The sequence below is a fragment of the Muscardinus avellanarius genome, assembly GCF_963383645.1.
Source record: "Muscardinus avellanarius genome assembly, chromosome: 6".
NCBI classification, from domain to species: domain Eukaryota; kingdom Metazoa; phylum Chordata; class Mammalia; order Rodentia; family Gliridae; genus Muscardinus; species Muscardinus avellanarius.
This window is the reverse complement of record NC_137791.1, coordinates 126,525,487-126,544,896: the sequence shown is the minus strand read 5'-3', so window position 1 is coordinate 126,544,896 and position 19,410 is coordinate 126,525,487. Positions and strand designations below refer to the sequence as shown.

The 19,410-nt window shown below is 44.2% G+C and overlaps 1 protein-coding gene across 1 annotated transcript in view; it reads right to left on the bottom strand.

Annotated features, from left to right (window-relative positions):
- Positions 1–19,410, bottom strand: part of FAM184B (family with sequence similarity 184 member B) — a gene marked incomplete at both ends in the record, with an annotated part of 132,589 nt that overhangs the window by 42,860 nt on the left and 70,319 nt on the right. The window contains 2 exons of the mRNA XM_080697269.1: positions 2,632–2,739; positions 6,184–6,294. Of these exons, the coding sequence (XP_080553395.1) occupies positions 2,632–2,739; positions 6,184–6,294 (219 nt within the window). The remainder of the gene's footprint in view (positions 1–2,631; positions 2,740–6,183; positions 6,295–19,410) is intronic.

Here is a 19,410-nt window from a genome sequence, read left to right as displayed (position 1 = left end):
GAGGGCTGACTTTCTTCATGGACTCATGGACAGGCCCACCGTCCTTAGCAATGCGCTTGTATTTTGGACTTCTTTGGGACTTGCTGTTTGAGCAAGTGGTTCTCTACTAGGAGTAATTTTGCTTCCAGTGTGTCTGGCAGTGTCTGGGGACATCCTCACTAAGATATTTTATTTGGGAGATGGAACAGCTGGCATTTGGAAAGACCAGGCTGTTTAATATCCTACAACAGACAGCACAGCCCCCACACCAAAGACCTACACACTCCCAAAAGTCAAGGGCTGACGTAGAGAAGCCCTGAACTGCATTGACTGCACTAGCTCAAGGACAACGTGACCTGACCCTTGATCATCAGTCCTGGGACATGCATAGAGGATCCATGTACTTGTGCTCCCTGCTAAAGACACGGCCTGCTAGTTAGCTGTGGTGGTGCATGCTGTCTGGAGCCAGGAATTTTCTCAAATGTTAGCTCACAAGGCTGTCCTTAACATACAGAAGGAAGATGAAAATATCTGCTTGTCTCTCGGGTAGAATCTTCAGAAATGATGGGAACAGCCTTAGCTCAGAAGAGATCAGTCCTGTGGAAGAAAGTCTCTCTGTTCCTCCTCAGGCTGCTCAAATTCTCCCCAGTCCAGTGTCAGGGAAAAGCTCAGAGCATCCTGGCCATTCTCTTTAACCCAAAGAAACACAGCTGGGGCCTGTTTTACCTGGAAGGCATCTCAGCGTGTGATACTCTTACAGAGAAATGGGGAATCACAGCCAGTATTTCTGTTCTGGCTCAGCCGATCACCTGCCCGGGACACAGGAAAGTCACATGACCACTCTGACCTTGAGTTTCCTTCCCCATAAAATGGGGCCATGCCAGGTTTGCAGTAACACTTCAAGGAAGTCAAAGATAAAGACAAAGTAGTGCTCCATAACTACCCGGGTCCCATATAAGTGTTAATTAATATTCAAATCCACATCCACTAGATTTGGGGCTCGTTTTTACTCTGTGGACACAAGCAGGGGCCATCCCAGCAGGCATACCATGGGGGCTGTCGTTGGGACCCGTGCCTCAGCCCTGGAGGACTGGGGCCTAGAGAGAGAAGTTATGGTGCTCAAGGATGCTGAGCCGCAGAGATGGGGGAGTAAGAGGCCACGAGGCTGACGTGGTGAAAGTCACACTGAGCTGAATAGTGTTTTCTCACCTGGGGTCTGAAGTGGACTGAAAATTGGGAGCAGCAATAAAATAAGTAAAATTTAAGAGTAGTTTGTGTACTGTTTGCTTTTTGTGGCACTAGGGATTGAGCCCAGGGGAGTTCTACCATTGAGCTACAATTCCAGTCCTTTGCACTTTTTATTTTGAAAAAAGATCTAAGTTCCTGAGGGTCTCACTATGTTACTATGTGCTGGCCTCAAACCTGTGATTCTCCTGTCTCAGCCTCCCGAGTACCAGGATTATAGGTGTGGGCTACCATGCTCGGCGAGTGGGTTTTTAATTTTTATGGCTCCTGTTGCTGAATTAAGAATCAAGAGGCTTTTTCAAGCCAGGCTACTCAAGTGCCAACTTCATGGGAATTATTTATTTTTCTGACACCATGCAATGAATGTCAGAGAGGGCCTACATTACACTTGTGTTGTAGGTTGGGTTGTGTCTCCAGGAAGGTATGTTGCAGTCCTGTTGGTACTTGTGAATGCAACCTTACTTGGAAAAATGGTCTGTGTAGATGAAATGAGTTAAGGTCAAGTCATATGAAGCTGGGCACAGCAGCACATGCCTATAATTCCAGCACCCGGGAGCAGGAAGATCTCTGGTTCAAGGCTAGCCTCAGGAACTTAACAAGGCTGTTTGAAAATAAAAAGGGCTAGGGGTATAGCTCAGAAGCAGAATGCCCCTAGGTTCAATCCCCAGGTCATCCTGGACTAGGGTGGGTCGTAAAGCTAATGAATGATGTCCTTACAAGAAGGCTCTGTGGAATCCAGATGCAGCAGGAAAGAGGCCATAGGACAGGCAGAGATCGCAGTGATGTGTCTCTAAGCCACCACGCACCAAGGCTGTCTAGCTGTCACAAGAAGAAAGGCCTGGGGATGGGCCTCCTCCCAGCCTTCAGGGGAGCAACCCTCCCAACACGTGATCTCAGGTGTCTGAACCCCAGAACGGTGGGAGCCTCTCTGTTGTTTAAGCCTACAGTATGTGGTAATTCATTCTGAAAGTCCTAGGAAATAAAGACACACAGAAACCAGCCCCCGCTCCAGCAGCAGCCCTGGAAGGGCAGCTTCCTGCATGAGGGCCATTGTGAGAATAAATGGGATCCAGTGCGTGCAGGGAGGTGCCCAGGGGCTGCTGTTATTATTACAGTTAGTGCTAGACCGAGTCAGAGGCCCCTTTTATCTGCCGGGTTGTCTGCTCTTAGCGGAGAGAAGATTAATCTGATGAGCTCTTTTCTTTTCAAGCCACGAGGACAATTACTCAGAACTCCATTTCCTCCATGGCTTTTGCAAATGGATTTTGCGGTGATTTTCATCTCCCAGGGCACTTGGCAGTGCTGATGGGGGACGTGAAGGAGCTTATTAACATCAGCGTGTCGCCAGGGACGCAGAAGGGCTAAAAGCAACAAGAGAAATAGCCAGAACGAAGGGCTGGGGGTTACCTGGGTCTCTAGGATGCCGTGGTGTTCACGGTCTGACTCCTGGGGGCTTTCTTCCACTCTTCGGGGAGGTACTTTATGCTGCTGGATAAATTCTTCCAGCCTTAAAACCTAAAACAGAAGACAGGAAATAACAAGGAGGCGATGAACCAACAAGTTCCACCCTCCCCCAGATATGGTCATGCATCTTGGAATAAATTATTCTGCGTTAATCAATTCTCATTAGACAAGCTTCAAATCTGCTTCTAGAAAAGCCACCACTAATTAGCTACTTGCCTAGTCTTTCAAAAAATAAACGAGCCTGGCAGCTTCACAGCATTTCATGCATTTTTTGTGGTACTAGGGATGGTACAAAAACAAAACAAAACAAAACAACAACAACAACAAAAAAAAAAAACAGGCTTTCTACCTCCGGGCTAAACTTCCAGACCTATTTTATACTTTATTTGGAAACAGGGTCTCACTAAGTCGCTGAGAGCCTCACTAAGTAGCTGAGGCTGGCTTTGAACCTGTGTGATCCTCCTGTCTCAGCCTCTCAAGCACTGAGATTACAAGCGTGCGCCACCACACCTGGCCTATTCCATACTTAAAAAAATTATTTATACACATACTCATATGTGGAATCCAGGACAGAATCAGGAAACAAAAGGGAATTTAGTTCAATGAGGAGAGAAACCAGTACAATAGTGCAAGAGGGATAGAAGAGGGATGTGAGTGGGGGAAAAGGAGACTGAGGAAGGGAACAGTTCACGTCAGATTACATCCATCCATGAAGGTGTCATTATCAATCTCACGAAGGTGTATGGGGAGGAAGGAAGGAGGGCAGGGTGGAGACAGAGGGAAATACACCATGACGTGTGCATGTCTTTATGTTTCACTTTGAATCTTACTATGATGCATAATTACAATGCACCAATAGACATATAAAAATATTTACATACTCTATGGCAGGGTGATTTTCATTGGCTTTTTTTTTTTTTGCCATTTCTGGAATGCCATTTTTTTAATAGAAATAAGATCACACAAAATTTATTACATGCCTAAGGCATGGGAAGACTGGACTCATCAATTTCTTTAGGAAAAAGTTAGTTGGTAAAGAAAATGAACCTTTAAAAATTGTAGTTGGGGTGCCAGGCATGGTGGCGCAGGCTTGTAATCCCTGCACTTGGGAGGTGGAGACAGGAGGATCGCACAGGTTTGAAGCTAGCCTCTCTGGCTGAAGAGACCCTGTTTCCAAATTTAAAAAATAGGTCTGGGAGTGTAGCCCAGAGGTAGAAGGGTTTCATGCCCAGTACCACCAAAAAAAAAAAAAAAAAAATTGTAGTCGGGTGTGGTAGCGCATGCCTGTAATCCCAGTACTTAGGAGGCTGAGACAGGAGGATCTAGGTTCGAAGCCAGCCTCAGCAACTAAGACCCCATTTAAAAAAAAAAAAAAGGAGCAGGGTGTGGTGGCACACGCTTGTAGTCCCAGCATTTGGGAGGCTGAGACAGGAGGATCTGGGTTCCCAGCCAGCCTCAGCTACTTAGTGAGAACCTGTTTCAAAATAAAGAACAAAAATAGGGCTGCGGGTATAGCTCAGAGGTAGAATGTCTCTGGGCTTTATTTCAATAATAATAATAATAATAATAATAATAATAATAATAATAATTGTACAGATATATCAAGGAAGGAACTACTAAATTCTAAAGCTCTAATTATGATGGTCATTACCAAGCAGCTAACTATAACTTATTGATAAAACAGATGGTTTTCCTTCTAGATTTGAGGAGAGTGAGGCCAATAATGGCAGAAGAAACTTAGACATTGCCAGCAGATCTGTGTAGAAAATCTGCTGCTTGGCGGCCACAGTGCTGGGCGCAAGGAGGAAGGGGAGCGGAACCAAGTGGGAGGTTCACACAAAATAACACCACACTGTTAATAGTATATTTACTCTGTGTCTGCCATGGCTCCAAGTACTTCATACTATCAGTTCTTTTTTTTTTTTTGTGGTACTGGGGTGTTCCTGGAAACTCTTCTACCTCCGGGCTACACTCCCAGACCCATTTTAATATTTTTACTTGGAAACAGGGTCTCTTAAGCCAGCGTGGCTGACTCAAACCTGCGCAATCCTCCTGTCTCGCCTCCCAAGCGCGGGGATTACAGGCGTGCGCCACCACGCCCGGCAATAGTATCAGTTCTTTGAATCCTCACACCAACCACTAAGGAGGTGGGTGTGAATGCAAGGAAACTATCGCAATGTGAAGCTGTCTGCAGGAATCCAGGCTGCTGTAAGGGCACTGAAGGATGAAAAAGAGTCTGCCAGTGGCGAAGGTAGGAAAGTGTATTCTGGACAGCAAGAGCAGCGGTGCACTGGCCGAGGGCAGGTAGGATGGGTCTGAAGAATAAAGAGAGTTCTGCATGGGGGGTTAGCATGAAGGTGTGGACGGAGGAGTCAGAGTCTTGGGGAGTAGTTGTGGTGAATTAAGTTGGGCCCAAATTGTTAAAAACACGGGAGTCAAGATTTTAGGGAGACCATGACAGTGCCCTTGCAGGAATGTGGGTGACATCACAGAGGAATCCCAAGGCAGGAGGACTCTTGGCTTTCTTTAAGGAGTACATGGATAGGAAATATATCAAGATTATGAAACTCTTCATAGTGTGTCATGCTAAGGTTCATGAAATAGATCAAAGATTCTTGTGCAATTGTTTTTCCTAATCTCTCTCTCTCTCTGTCTCTCTCTCTCTCTCTCTGTCTCTCTCTGTCTCTCTCTGTCTCTCTCTCTCTCTGTGTGTGTGTGTGTGTGTGTGTGTGTGTGTGTGTGTGTGTGTGTGGTACTGGGGAATTCTACCTTTGAGCTACACCCCCAGTCCTATTTTATTTTTATTTTTCATGCTACTGAGGATTGTATTGAACTCAGGGTATTCTTCCTCTGAGCTATATTCCTGGCCCTGTTTTAATTTTTATTTGCAAACAAAGTTTTACTAAATTGCTGTGGTTGGCTTCAAAACTGAAGTTCTCCTGCCTCAGCCTCCCAAGTACTAGGCACCACCACACCCAGCTTCTTTATACATTTTTGGTTTAGTTTTCAGCCTCTTCTGCTAGTTCTTTAGTACCCATAATGGCCCACAAAAGTTTTTAATTTCTTTTACAATCAGAAGAAAAAAAAACCTGGATTATTCTCATCTTTCTATCAACATAGTTATAAAACACATATTTAATTTTTATTTTTTAAATAAAGGCAAGGTCCCAGGAAGCCAAAGATGCTTCAGGCCATGAAAGCACCACTCCAGCCCTGGAGCTGAGTGTGGGCAGACTGACCACTCCTGGTGTCCGTCAGCCTCAGAAGCGGCACCAGCTGCCTCTGCGCCCTTCTTCTCCATGAGAAGTTACAGGCTTCTTGGCTTAAGTCTCTACAAATCAGGCTGTTACTCGCAGGCTTGCTGACTGGCTGGGCGCCCTCTTCTTTGTTCCAAGGATGTAAGAGGGGGAAGAGGTCTCCCCAGATTCCCGGTACTTCAGCCAGAAAATCCTGCACCCACCACCATCGTCCCCTCGTTTGCATTGGGAGATTTACCTCAAGCAGAGAATTCTGAAGCTTCACATTTAGGGCTGTTTTCTCCTCTTCCAGCTGCTTTATTTCCTTTTCTGATTTCTTCTTCACTTCCTCCAGCCGTGCTTCCACGTCCTAGATGATGATTGGAAGGATTAGACACAAGGCATGACAACAGGATATCAGGATATCATGTATTGACACCCTGCCCAAGCCCCAAGAGGGTTAACGAAGTTTATGAGAATCATGAAGTACTGGGATGTGAATTAGAAATAAACTACATCAAAAGAAAACATGTGTTATCCAGATCACAAAGTCTGACCTATATGGGGATTGGCTAGGATGGGATAGATCCTAGATTCTTATTTTCTAGTGTGAAAAAAAAGAAAAAGAAAAAAAAAGAAAGAGAAAAAGCTCATTACTAACACAATTCTGAGTATCTCAGAAGTCAAAAAGCCGATTATACTCCCAGACACAGGCAAATACTAAAAGTAGAATGAAATTTCCCCATCTCAGCAGGGTCCATACAGAATAATGGGATTCACAGGGCTGACAACCCCATGGACCCTCTCCACAGCCCTCAGCCTCAGGACAAAGCAAATCCAGAGGAAAGAATGTTCTGGAGACCGCAGAGTGGCACAGCCACTCTTCAGCCTATCCCTAGCCTTGCTGTGACTTACTGTGTTACCTGCCTAGCACTGCTCTCAGAACACGTAAAGCTGAGTCAATGAGTATGTTACTATTTCTGTGCATTCCTAGTCTGTCTGATCTGGCCTAAGTTCTGGAAAAACATGTGTTAATCTTTAGAGAAGAGAATGAAACAGTTAATTTCTCTTAGCTGAACTTTAGGTTTTCATTGTATCATTTATTCATTCAACAAATATTCATTAAGCCTTATTATGTGCCAGGCACTGCTCTTGGAGCTAGGAATTAAAAAAAAAAGAGAGACAAAAATTCTACATGCCAAGAGCTTAAATCTTAGTTTAAAAAAATAGGCAAAGAAGCCATTAAATATAGAATGGTAAATACTATGCTAGATGGAAAAATTTAAAAAAATAAATTAAAAAAGCGAATCTCAGTACTTGGGAAGCTGAGACAGGAGGATTGCAGGCTAAAGATCAGTCTCAGCAACTTGCCAAGGCCCTGTTTCAAAATAAAAAATAAAATAAAAGGGTTGTGTGTGTAGCTAAGAGGCAGAATGCCCCTGAGTTAAATCCTCAGTACAAAAATAATAAATAAATAAATAAATAAATAAATGTAAGGAGAGTGCTAGACAGTGTTGGGGAGGGGCTAAAATTTTAGATCATTTGACCAGAGACATGCTCCCAAGGATATGGCTTTTGAGTTAAATCCTGTATTAAATGAGAGGCTGGCCACGTAGATGTCTTGGTGTGAGCTTTTCAGGACATGCAAAGATCCTGGCATGTTCTAAGAGCAGAGAGGGAGGCCACTGTGACTGATTGAGCTGGAGAGAGGTTGAAGAGGTGGTAGGCAGTGAGGTCAGCGGGACATCATGGAAGGCCTTACATGTTTTGGTAAGAGTGATCAGAAAACAAAAGCTATGCGACATCTGGGCAGGAAGCGACATGATTCGACTTCTGTCGATAGGAGATCACTACTAATTTCTATCTCGGGGATGCACTGACTATGGGGGTGGAGGAGCAACATAGCAGCAGACAGGTCTGGAGGAAGCTGCAGGGATGACGGAGGTGAGAGCTGTTGGCAGGTGGACTCAGGCAGCAGTACAGTGGCGAGCGGGGTGGAGCTCCGTAATGACAGGACTTGCCGAAAAGAGAGGCATCTGCTATAGTTTGCATCTGGAATGTTCTGTTTTCCCAAGGCACAAGTGTGAAAGACTAAGTCCTCAACTTGGTGCCATGGGGAGGTGGTGGAAACGATGAGACAGAGCCTTGTGGGGGCCTGGCATAGCTCCTTCGCTTTCCCCCCTTTTCTGGGAGTCAGGTAGCTTTGCTCCACCAGGAAAGGAAGTATTTTTCATGAAGTCTGCCCCCTGCTCCAGGCCCAACCACAGTGGGGTCAACTGACTATGGACTGAAACCATGAGCCAAAAATGAACCTCTTTTCATAAGTTTATTACCTCAAGTATTTCGTTACAGTAACACAAAGCTAACTAGCACAGCATCAGCAAGGGGAGGATGCTGCTGCCATTGACTAGGAGGGAATAGAAGGGAGAGGAGTAGGTTCGGATAGTCTGAGAGGTTTGCTTACATGTGTTGAGTTTGAGACCTTTGTTTAGATACCAAAGTAGACAATTGGATGTGCAGGTCTGAAATTAAGAAGAGAGTTCTGGATTGGAACATACTTTTGTGAGTCAAAGAGGATGGGGAATATGTTAAAACATAGGTTTGCAAAAGAAAAGCTAGAGAGAAAAAATGTACAAGAACTGAGCCTGTCACTGCAGCGTTCCCTGTGAATGTGAGGCTGCCTCGTCTGACTATTAGATAGTTGCTCTTCCATGTTGCCAATTGATCATGGACCCTATGACCTAACTGAGTACCTCTGGACATACGAACCATGACTGGCATTTCCTGAATTCATACCATTTACTGGGCATTTTACAGATGAGGCTCTTCAGTCTTTATGAAGACCCATAAGTTAGGTTCTACTATTAAAGCTTATTACACAGAATAAAAAGCGAAGCTTAAGGATGCTGCATGCCTTGCCCAAGGTCATGCAGTCAGTAAGTGGAGGGATCAAGATTGGAACTTGAGAAAGACTGCCTGCTTGGACTGTGCTTTTTTTTTTCTGGTTTCTTATGGAAAATGTGCCACCTAATAGAGATATAAGCCCCACTGAAAGGCTTCCCCAAAATTCTGCTACAGAGAGGTAGAGAGGCTGCCTGTGGGCAGGCCCCAGATGCCTCTTCCCAAAGCAATGTGGGAGAAGCTGCTTAAGCTGAAACCCCTCTCTGTTTCTGAGGGATGAGGAACACAAGTCATAACACAGGAACATGTGGGCAAAGGCTGGTGTGCCTTCTCAGGGGTCAGATAGAAATCTATCTTTTATCCATATATTCAACTGGCCAGGATCAATTGAATAGCTACCTATGCCAGCTACCATGATAAGGAGCTAGGGGTATAGTTGGTATGTGCTGGTAACTGTTTACCAGTTGGCTTTCTAAAAAAATTATTGCAGTTGTTGATTTTCATGGTGTAACTATTTCTACCTTGGCCAATGTCAAGTTACTACAATGATGTCATTAAACATGGATTTGGAGAGAGATGGGACAACTGCTTCTCACAGGTTAATATAAATTGGCCCCATAACACCAGTGGATGTAGGAAAGGAGGTACGAGTGCCCCAGCATCACTAGGTGAGGCAGTGAAGACTTGGGGGATGACTTATAGTTAAACTTGGGTCAGTAGAACTGCCAGGATCGGTAGTTCAATATGAACTAGAGGGCTGGATTTGGGAGTGGGGAGGAAAACCTTTTCCATGGAGGGAAATCTGTGAATCAAGGTCCAGAGGGAAAGAACATGGGATGAAGAGGAGCTAGAAGGCTGTAGGGCAGAAGTGGGCAGGGAGGGGTGTGGAGTGAATTTGGAGAGAGAATGAAACTGTGGAAATAATAGGGAGCTGAAGGAGAGCTGGGAGCCAAGGTTGAGTTATCAGAAGATCCTGGTGGGCTGGAGACTGGGTATCATGAAGTGGAGAGATTGGAGGCAGGGGTTTATCATGTGGCCCATCAAAAAATGGCAGCCAACTGGGCATAGTGGCACATGATTGTAACCTCAGTGCTTGGGAGGCTGGGACAGGATGATCACAGGTTCCAGGCTAGCCTCAACACTTAAAGAGGCCCTCAGCAATTTAGGGAGACCTTATTTCATACTAAAAATTAATATAGGGCTAGGGATGTAGCTCAGAGGTAGAATGCCCCTAGTTTCTATCACCGGTACCAAAAATAGAGAAAGAAATGGCAGCCAGCTGGATCCGTGTAGGACTATTAAGGACACAGGGATTTGGAGCTAATCTGGGGTCCTCACAAGAACAGAACTCATAGATTTTTATGGCTGATTGATTGAACATATGGGGTGAGAGAGAAGTCATGTTTGGTTCCTGGGTTTCTTGTTGGGCACACTGGTGCACACCTGTAGTCTCAGTACTTGGGAGGCTGAGACAGGAGGATTGCAGGTTTGCGTCTAGCCTCAGCAACCTAGTGACACCCTCAGCAACTCTGTGAGAACCACTTGTGTCAAAATAAAAAAAATAAAAAGGCTGGAGATATAGATGGGAGCTAGAGTGCCCCTGGGTCCATCTTTACACACTCTGGGAGGCCAACCCCACCTACCTGCCACTTAGCACTGTCCCTAGGATCAGTAACTTAAAAGAGTAGAGAAGAGTGGCGTGATTAGATTATAAGGGCTATGTGACAAGGATATATAGCCTAGGTATTGTTTCTATTCAGTAAATCCAGTGCCCTTCTGCAGGACTTATTATTTTTGAGAGTTCATTTCCTAAAAATAATATATATTATCCTTTGATTCCAAACAAGTGGAGATCACTTAAGCAGCCATCAGAACCCCTCAGCAAGCTGGGTGTGGTGGCCCATGCTTGTAATTCCAGTACTTGGGAGGCTGAGACAGAAGGATCACAGGTTTGAGGCCAACCTCAGCTACTTAGTGAGACCCTCTACAACTTAGTGAGACCCTGTTTCCAAATAAGAAATTAAAAATTAGCTGGGCATGGTGGTGCACGCTTGTAATCCCTGCGCTTGGGAGGCTGAGACAGGAGAATCACACAGGTTCAAAGCCAGCCTCAGCTACTTAGTGAGGCTCTCAGCAACTTAGTGAGACCCTGTTTCCAAATAAAATATAAAAAAGATCTGGGAGTATAGCCCGGAGGTAAAAAGCCTCTGGGTTCCACCCCCAGTACCACCAATAAATAAATAAATTATTAAATAAATAAATAAAAAATAAAAAATTAGGCTTGGGGTGTAGCTCAGAGATAGAACGGTTGTAGTTTAATACTCTCTCTCTCTCTCTCTCTCTCTCTCTCACACACACACACACACACACACACACACACACACACACACACACCTTGGCAAAAAGTTCTTATTTCTTGACTTCATTCATTAGCTTCTCATCCACAAAAGCTTTTATTGAATAGGAGTTTGGCTTAACATGCTTTTTGGTACAGGCACTCACAAACTCTGCCAAGACATGTTCACTGTTACAGCACATGAAAATACCCTGCCATTATGATTTTTGGCACAAAGAAATGGCTATTCCTAACCAACAGCTCAACTTCCAGGATATCATCAATCCTGGCTTCAGCTGTTGCCTTGACAAATGGACCCATATAATGGAAAAAAGCAATTCCCCTACAGATGGAAATAACCAATTTCGTCAGTAATTCGGGGCACTAATAAGCTTCGTTTTAGGTGCAGAATAATGAGGATTACTGTCAGAAAACAAACAGCTCTGGGTGAGTTGGAAAACACGGGGTGGAAAAAACACATCAGTGTCTAGCTCAGCTCAAAGTGACCTTGAGGATTCCAACACAAAACACTGACATTCTCCCAGCTCTAGTGGAGAGAAAAACAACCACCACATCAAGACCAGGAGGAAAAATGAAGGAGACTGATGCTTTCAAATATATGGACTGTTGCACCCTGAGAAGGGTCCCACAGGCCACGGATGTATAGAATTCACAGAGGATGTCTACAACTCTTCTCTCTGACCTCCCCTGTACACAAGAAGCAGGCTTCCTTGCACCCATTTTACCAGCTAGAGGAAATTCCCCTACTCGCAAAAGGTAAAAGCAGGATTCGTGCCCTTTTTCTGTTTCCTTGACTAGATTGTCCACAGATTCATGCCCTTTTTCTGTTTCCTTGACTAGATTGTCCACAGTTGCAGGAAATTTAAGAAAAGACACATGAAGGAGCCATGGTGTCTTTGTTTGTTATCTGTTGCTAACAACACAGGTGGCACAGACTGGGTGAGCTATAGAAAAGAGGTCTGTTTCGGCTCACGGTTCTGGACCATGGTCGAAGAGCCACATCTGGAGATGTATTCTTGTTAGCAGAGTCCTGAGGCTGCACTGAGCATCATATGGTGAGAAATGGGGTGCACAGGTGTGCGTCTTCTGGTCTCTCTTCCTCATCTTATAAAGCCTCCAGTATGCAATCATGGGACTCCATCTTCATGACCTTATCTAATCACAATTACCTTCCAAAGAACCTGCCTCTAAACACCACAGCCATACTGTTTCCACCTTCCTAAAACCTCACAGTAGGGATCGAAAGTAACCTGATTTTCTGTGGGGACAAAACAGACTCAAATTGTAGCGTCCTGCTCTAAGCCCCTCAATTCGTTTCTTCTTCAACTGCAAAAAATAAAAATAAAGATAAATAAATACAATAAAATACAATTGCTTCATCCAAAGAGTCCAGAAGGTTTAACTCATTCCATCATTAATTAAAAAGTCAAAATTCTCAACTGCTATTCAAGGCAAATGCTCCTTCCAATTGTAAGCCTGCAAAATCCAAACAAGTTAGCTATATCTGGTATACAATGGTACAAGAGGCACAGGTAATACTTCCCCATTTCTAAAGAAAGGAATGGGCAAAGGAAAAGAATTAGTGAATTATAGGAAGTCCAAAAACAACAGGGCCAGCATTACGTCTTAAAGATGCAAGCCCAGCATCCTGTAAATACTGGGGTGGGGGAAGAGGAGACTTGGACAGCTCTACCCCGGAGCTTACAGTCCATGGTGCTGCGCTGTGGTTGTGACTGTGGATTTCCTAGGCTGACCCTGCACACTGCTGGTGGCTCTCCTGTCCCATGTTTTAAAAGCAGTGGTTCCCTCCACTAGGCATTCTGGTGAGAAGCTCTGTGGTTGCACCTCCCCTCTGTCCAGCTTTCCTAAGAATTTTCAGCATCTCGGGATGCTGCTATAACCCCACTGCTCCTAATTTCTGTGTGAATCAGCACCTTATGGACACCAAGGTCCACCACCATGTGTTTCCCTTTGGAGTGGTGGCCTACATCAACTTGAACCATTGCTGGAGTGGCCCTGAGCTCTGCCAGAAAGCAAGGAGCAGAATCTTGAGGTGGCCCATGCAGCAAGCTCACAGAGCGCCCTGACCTGCTCCTTGAAACAATTCTGCCCTATGGACTTCTTGGCCTGTGCTGGAAGAGGCAGCCTCACAGATTTCTAAGACACTCTCCAGGCCTCTTTTCCCTCATCCTGATAATTATCAACTGGCTTCTTTATATAGGTGCCAATCTCTTTAATACACAGATGCCGGGCTGCACATTTGCCTGCTTGCTTGCTTGCTTGATCTGCCTGCCTGCCTGCCTGCCTTTTCTCCTCCTCCTCTTTCTTTTTTCTTCCTCTTCTTCTTCCTCTTTGTATCCTCCTCCCCCTTCTCCCCTCCCCTTCCTCCTCCTTTTTGTTCTATTATTGTTCTTGTACCTTTTCTGGTCAGGCTAAAATATTTTCCAAATATATATATTTTTATATTTTTATTGGTGCATTGTAATCATACATCACATTGGAATACAAGACTTGAGAGGATAAACAAGCACACATCATCCAATTAGCCCTCATCCAGCCCCCATCCCATTCCCTCCCCCTCCCTAGATCCCATGCTTGATTGGTGATTATCTTTGATACAATTGTTTACGTACCTCCTGAGTTTTAAAGAGGTTCTATACTCCCCCATCCCATCCCCTCTGATTGGTCACCTTAATTGCTTCACTGTAGGGCCCTTTCTATAACTCGACCACCTCCTGTTACCCATTTCCTCCTAGTTTTTGCTAATTAGGGGAAGCATCTAGTTTTTATTTTCTGTGATATTTCTATGTGCATGCCGCACTGCAAGTTCCGATCCCACTCTTGACGGCCCCAGTAAAGGCCTGGCCACCCGGAAAACTCTGATCCCGACCTCGCTGGCTTCAGCACCGGCCTTGCCTCATGGAAGGCCCCGATTCTGGCCAAATATTTTTATGCCACTTCCCTTTAAATGTCCATTCCGCCTTCAGGTTATACCATTGCTCCTGATGCCCATAATTTAAAATAACTAAGCAGCAGCAAGAATGCTTTGTTATTTAGACATTCTGCTGCCAGATATCCCAATTCATTGTTGTAAAATGTAGCTATCCATAAAGCTCTAGGGTGTAGCTGCAGTTCAGGCAAGTTCTTTGCAGTGGTGTGACAAGAAGGGATTTTGCTCCAATTTCCGAAAGAACTTCTCATTTCCAACAACAATCTGGTTGTGACCACTTTTCCAACCTCTGAACATTCTTTCCCTTCCTTGGTCTCCTTGTCTTCTGAGCTCTCACCACCATTACCCGTTGTGTTCCATCTATACTGTTCTAGCATTTTCTAGCCTGCCTCTCCAAATTTGACCCCTATCCAGCTCCAAAGCCACTTCCACATTTGTGGGTATTCATTATCAGCAACAGCCCACTTCTCATTGCTCTTTTTTTCCATTGGTATGATGAAACACCTGAGACTGGGCACTAGAGTTTGTATACTGAGTATTCCACAAAGACCCATGTGTTAAGGACTTCGTTCCTATGGTGCTATTGAGAGATGGTGGAACCTTTAGGAGATGTGACATAGAGGGAAGTTCTTAGGTTACTGGGGATTTGAGGACCCTGATCTCTTTCTCTTCATCTATTTTGCTTCCTGGCCATAAAATGAGTAGTCTTCTCCACCATGTGCTCTGTGCCATTAGCATCCAGCAGGTCCACAGAGGCTCCAAACAACAGGTGGGCTGATCTTGGACTAGAACCTTCAAAACTATGAGCCAAAATAAGCCTTTTTAAAATATAAGTTGATTATGTCAGGCATTTTGTGATAGTAACTGAAACCTGACTAACACACTGTAACACACTGATATATATATATATATATATATATATATATATATATATATATATATGATTTATTTAGCTCATAGCTTTAGAGGCTGAAAGTAAAGACTCAGGCAGATGCATCAGTTTGGCCTCTGGTGAGGGTCCCCTGAGCTACATCATCACGTCATGGTGATGGCATCATGGCGAGCATGTGTGTGAGATGGGAGAGCACATGGCAAGACAGAAAGCTGGACCATGAGGAAGGGCCAGTCTTGCTCTTTTATGGCAACCTTGTCAAGAGTTCTCATGAGAATTTTATCAATTCCTTCTAAGGTTAGTGTCCCTAATTACCCAATTACTTCATACAAGGCTCACCCCACACACCAAATCCCCACCACCTCCCAACATGGCTGGAGCAAGGGACAAGCTTCTAATGCGAGTGCTGGGGAGACACTCGAATCGTATCCACCCACAGCACTTAGTAAGGGGCAACACACAGGCAACCAGAGAGTCCAGCTGGGGCTCTAAGGGAAACATGTCAACTTATTTCAAGAAGAAAAAGTACAATTTAGTACAGTCAAGTTTATGGTGAATTCAACTAGTACATAGCCTAAAATATCACTCAGAATCTCAGTCACTTGCAGTGATGCCTACATTCATAATAATCAACACATTAGGGCTCTGATCCCTTGAAGGGTCGCAGTTCAGTGGTAGGGCTTAATTAGCACCAGGGTGAAAGCTACTCTAACCCTGTGTGTGTGTGTGTGTGTGTGTGTGTGTGTGTGTGTGTGTGTGTAACTGGGGACTGAACTCAGAGGCACTCTACCGTTGAGCTACACGCCCAGCCCACTTTTATTTCTTATTTGGAAACACACAAAAATTCAGTACTCGTAAAAAAGGCTGACAACAAAATTCATATTTTTACAATATTTCAATGTCCAGCATTCAATTAAAAAGTACTTAATAAGTGGAAAAATGTGACTTTGTCTTGAGCAATTGTAAATATGTTCAAGTTTTTGGTTGTTGTTTTATTGAAATAGGTCTCAGTAGATTGCTGAGGCTGTTCTAGAACCTGTAATCCTTCTGTCTCAGCTCCTACCAAGTACTGGGATTACAGGTGTGTGCCACCATTCCAGGCTGCTCAAGAATTTTTTTAAATGAAAATAATGAGAAAACAAAGGACAGTAAAGAGCAAAATTTATTTCTGAAGCTGAAAAATATGATGTTTGAAGTTTTAAAGTTTACTGAATGGGCTTTTAAAAAAAGTAGAAGATGCTTAAAAACAAGAACAGCAATGACAAAAACCCACAAATAAACTTGAAGACGCAGCAATAGAACAGACCTATACTGAGGCACAGAGGGAGAAGGAGTCTGAAAATAAATGAACAGATGCCTTGTGGGATGATATCAGAAGTAGGGCAGAACACAAAAACTATTGAAGAAATAATGGCTTTAAAATCTCCAAACTGCATGAAAACCATAAATTCCCAAGTTCATTGGTCCTTGAGGAGAAAATACTCCCCCAAAAGAAAAAGAGAAGTCACACCATGGCATATCAAAATCAAACTGTTAAAAACCAGTGGTAAAGATAAAATTTTAAAAGCAGCCAGAGAAAAGACACATTCTGCCCATGGAGAAAAAGGGCACGTGTGGGTGCTGACTTTTCATGAACATTGAATGCAAACCAGAAGATGCTGAATAACATTTTTAAGGTACTAAAAGAAAGAAGAAGAAAAAAAGCCCTGTCAACTCCGAATTCTATACCTAGTAAAAATATCCATCAGAAGTGAAGGCAAAGTAAAGAGACAGAGAACTTGCTATGAGCAGAAGTGCATGGTCAGGAATACCATAGGCACTTGAACCTACCAAAGGAAAATGATGGTACAGGGGCGCTGGAACCTGGCAAAGCAATGAAGAGTGCTGAAATAGCAAATGCATGGAAAAACACAAGAGGGTTTTTCCTCGTTAGACTTTTTAAAATCTAAAATATAATTGCCTATTTAAACAAATACAAAAGCAATGTACCATGGGAGTTATAACATTTAAAGTAAAATGTATGGTGATAAACATACAAGGGACAGGCGGGGAGAGGTGGAAATGTGTTATTGTAATATTTTCATATGTGAAGAAGTATGTCATGATTTGAAAGCGTGACACATTTAAAGATGCATATTATGCATGTTAGAGCAAACATTAGACTGCCATCTGTCAAAACAGAGGCATAGATAATGGGTCAAAGGTGGAGACAAAAAAACTGGAATACCAAAAAAATTCATGGCACCAAAAACAACAGGAAAAGATGGAAAATGAACAGACATGAGTTGTAGGGAAAACAGCAAGATGGTAGATCTAATTGTTACATTAAATATAAGTGGTTCAGATGCCTCCTAAAGGGCAGAGACAGTCAAACTGAGTAAACAAATGAGACCCAGCGAAACCATGAGTTTGTAATGGATTTGAGACATTATCACTGTAGCTGCTAAGCCCAGCTTCTCCATCTTCCAAAGAGTTACTCATTATCTTTTACTAAACTCCTCTTGTGCCTAAACTTACCAAATGGGTTTGTGAGTTTTGCCATCAAGAATCTTTAGTGGGCCGGGGGTGGTGGCGCACGCTTGTAATCCCCACGCTTGGGAGGCGGAGACAGGAGGATCACGCAGGTTCGAAGTCAGCCACACTGGCTTAAGAGACCCTGTTTCCAAAAATAAAAATAGGTCTGGGAGTGTAGCCCGGAGGTAGAAGGGCTTCCAGGAACCCCAGTATCACAAAAAAAAAAAAGAAAGAAAAAGAATCTTTAGTGGTATAAGCTGGATGTGGTAGTGCATACCCGTAATTCCAGTATGTGGGAGTCTGAAACAGGAGGACTGCAGGTTTGAGGCCAGCCTCAACAATTTCCTCAGCAACTTAGCAAGATCCTGTTCCAAAAGAAATAGGGCAGCTGGGCGTGGTGGCGCACACTTGTAATCCCCGCACTTAAGAGGCTGAGACAGGAGGATCGCTCAGGTTCGAAGCCAGCCTCAGCTACTTAGGGAGGCTCTCAGCAACTTAGTGAGACCCTGTTTCCAAATAAAGTAGAAAATAGGTCTGGGAGTATAGCCCAGAGGTAGAAAAGCCCTGGGTTCCACCCCCAGTACCACACACTCACACACACACACACACACACACACACACACACACACACACACACACAGGGCTGGGGGTGTAGCTTGGTGGTAGAATGTCCCTGGGTTCAGTCCCCATTATCACCATCACACACACGCAAGAAAAAAATAAAAACCCATGTAGTACAAATGAGATGTGATGTAGAGAAGCATTTATCATGAGGTTCGATAGATCTTCATATCCTTCCTCTCCCTAGCAATCAATACATCAGTGCATGCAAGTGCTAATTACTAGACATGCGCTCTGTTCTGTGGATCAAGATTAAAGGATGCTATCATTCAATCCCAAGGGCAATAAAGGCACATTGGTCTTCCAGGGAAACTCCAGTCACTGCCTGTAGTGTGCCCTTGAGGTCAAGACAGCGTGTAGGCTCTGCAGTACACCTGCACCAAGGACTCAAAAAAGTAGAGCACCACGAACCGTGGAGGAGAAAACGTGCCTATTCTCATCCATAAGCCCTGCATTTGCGGCTTCTTTGAGGCAGTACTTTCCCCCAATCTGCATGGCCTAATTTATACGATTTGCATTCTCAGTTTCTAGACATGAGCAAAAAGTAAAGCAAGCCAGGTATGTAGCACACACCTATAATCCCAGTATCTAGGAGGCTAAGACAGGAGGATCACAGGTTCAAAGCCAACCTCGGCGGCTTAATGAGAATCTCAACAACTTAGTGAGACCCTGCTTTAAAAAAAAGAAGAGCTGGGTTTGCAGCTAAGAGGTAGAATGTCCCTGAATCAACCCTAGCACAGCACAGCAAAAAATGTAAAACAAAAGCTAGGAAATAAACACATTTTATTTCTATGCAATTCGTTTCATGCATGGACTCATGCCTCTTGATTAAAACTGAAGTGAGATATGTTTGCTCAGAGCCAGATTTGGCCATCAGGTTACCAGGGCAACCTGTGTCCTGGGAGAGCGACTGTTGTTTCTGCTGGCTGTGGCTTGGGATGGAGCAAGTGCGACTCTGTTTATCTGAAGACAGGATTTGTGCAGCCAGTCACAGCTCGTGGGGAGAAATATGCTTTTAGTTCAGCTGCCCAGCCTACGCCAGCGGGATGGGGGGAACACTGGCTCCGGTGCCAGGCTGTCAGCATGAAATTGTGGCTTTGATATCCACTACCACTGCGGCTGGAAATATACTGAGCAGAGTTGAATTTGCCTAAGTCAAATGTTCATAGGATACATTTCCACCTCAGGTCAACAACTCCAGACCCTGATGCCTCACGAGCTTAGGGTGTCCCCTTGTCTCCTCCAAAAGACC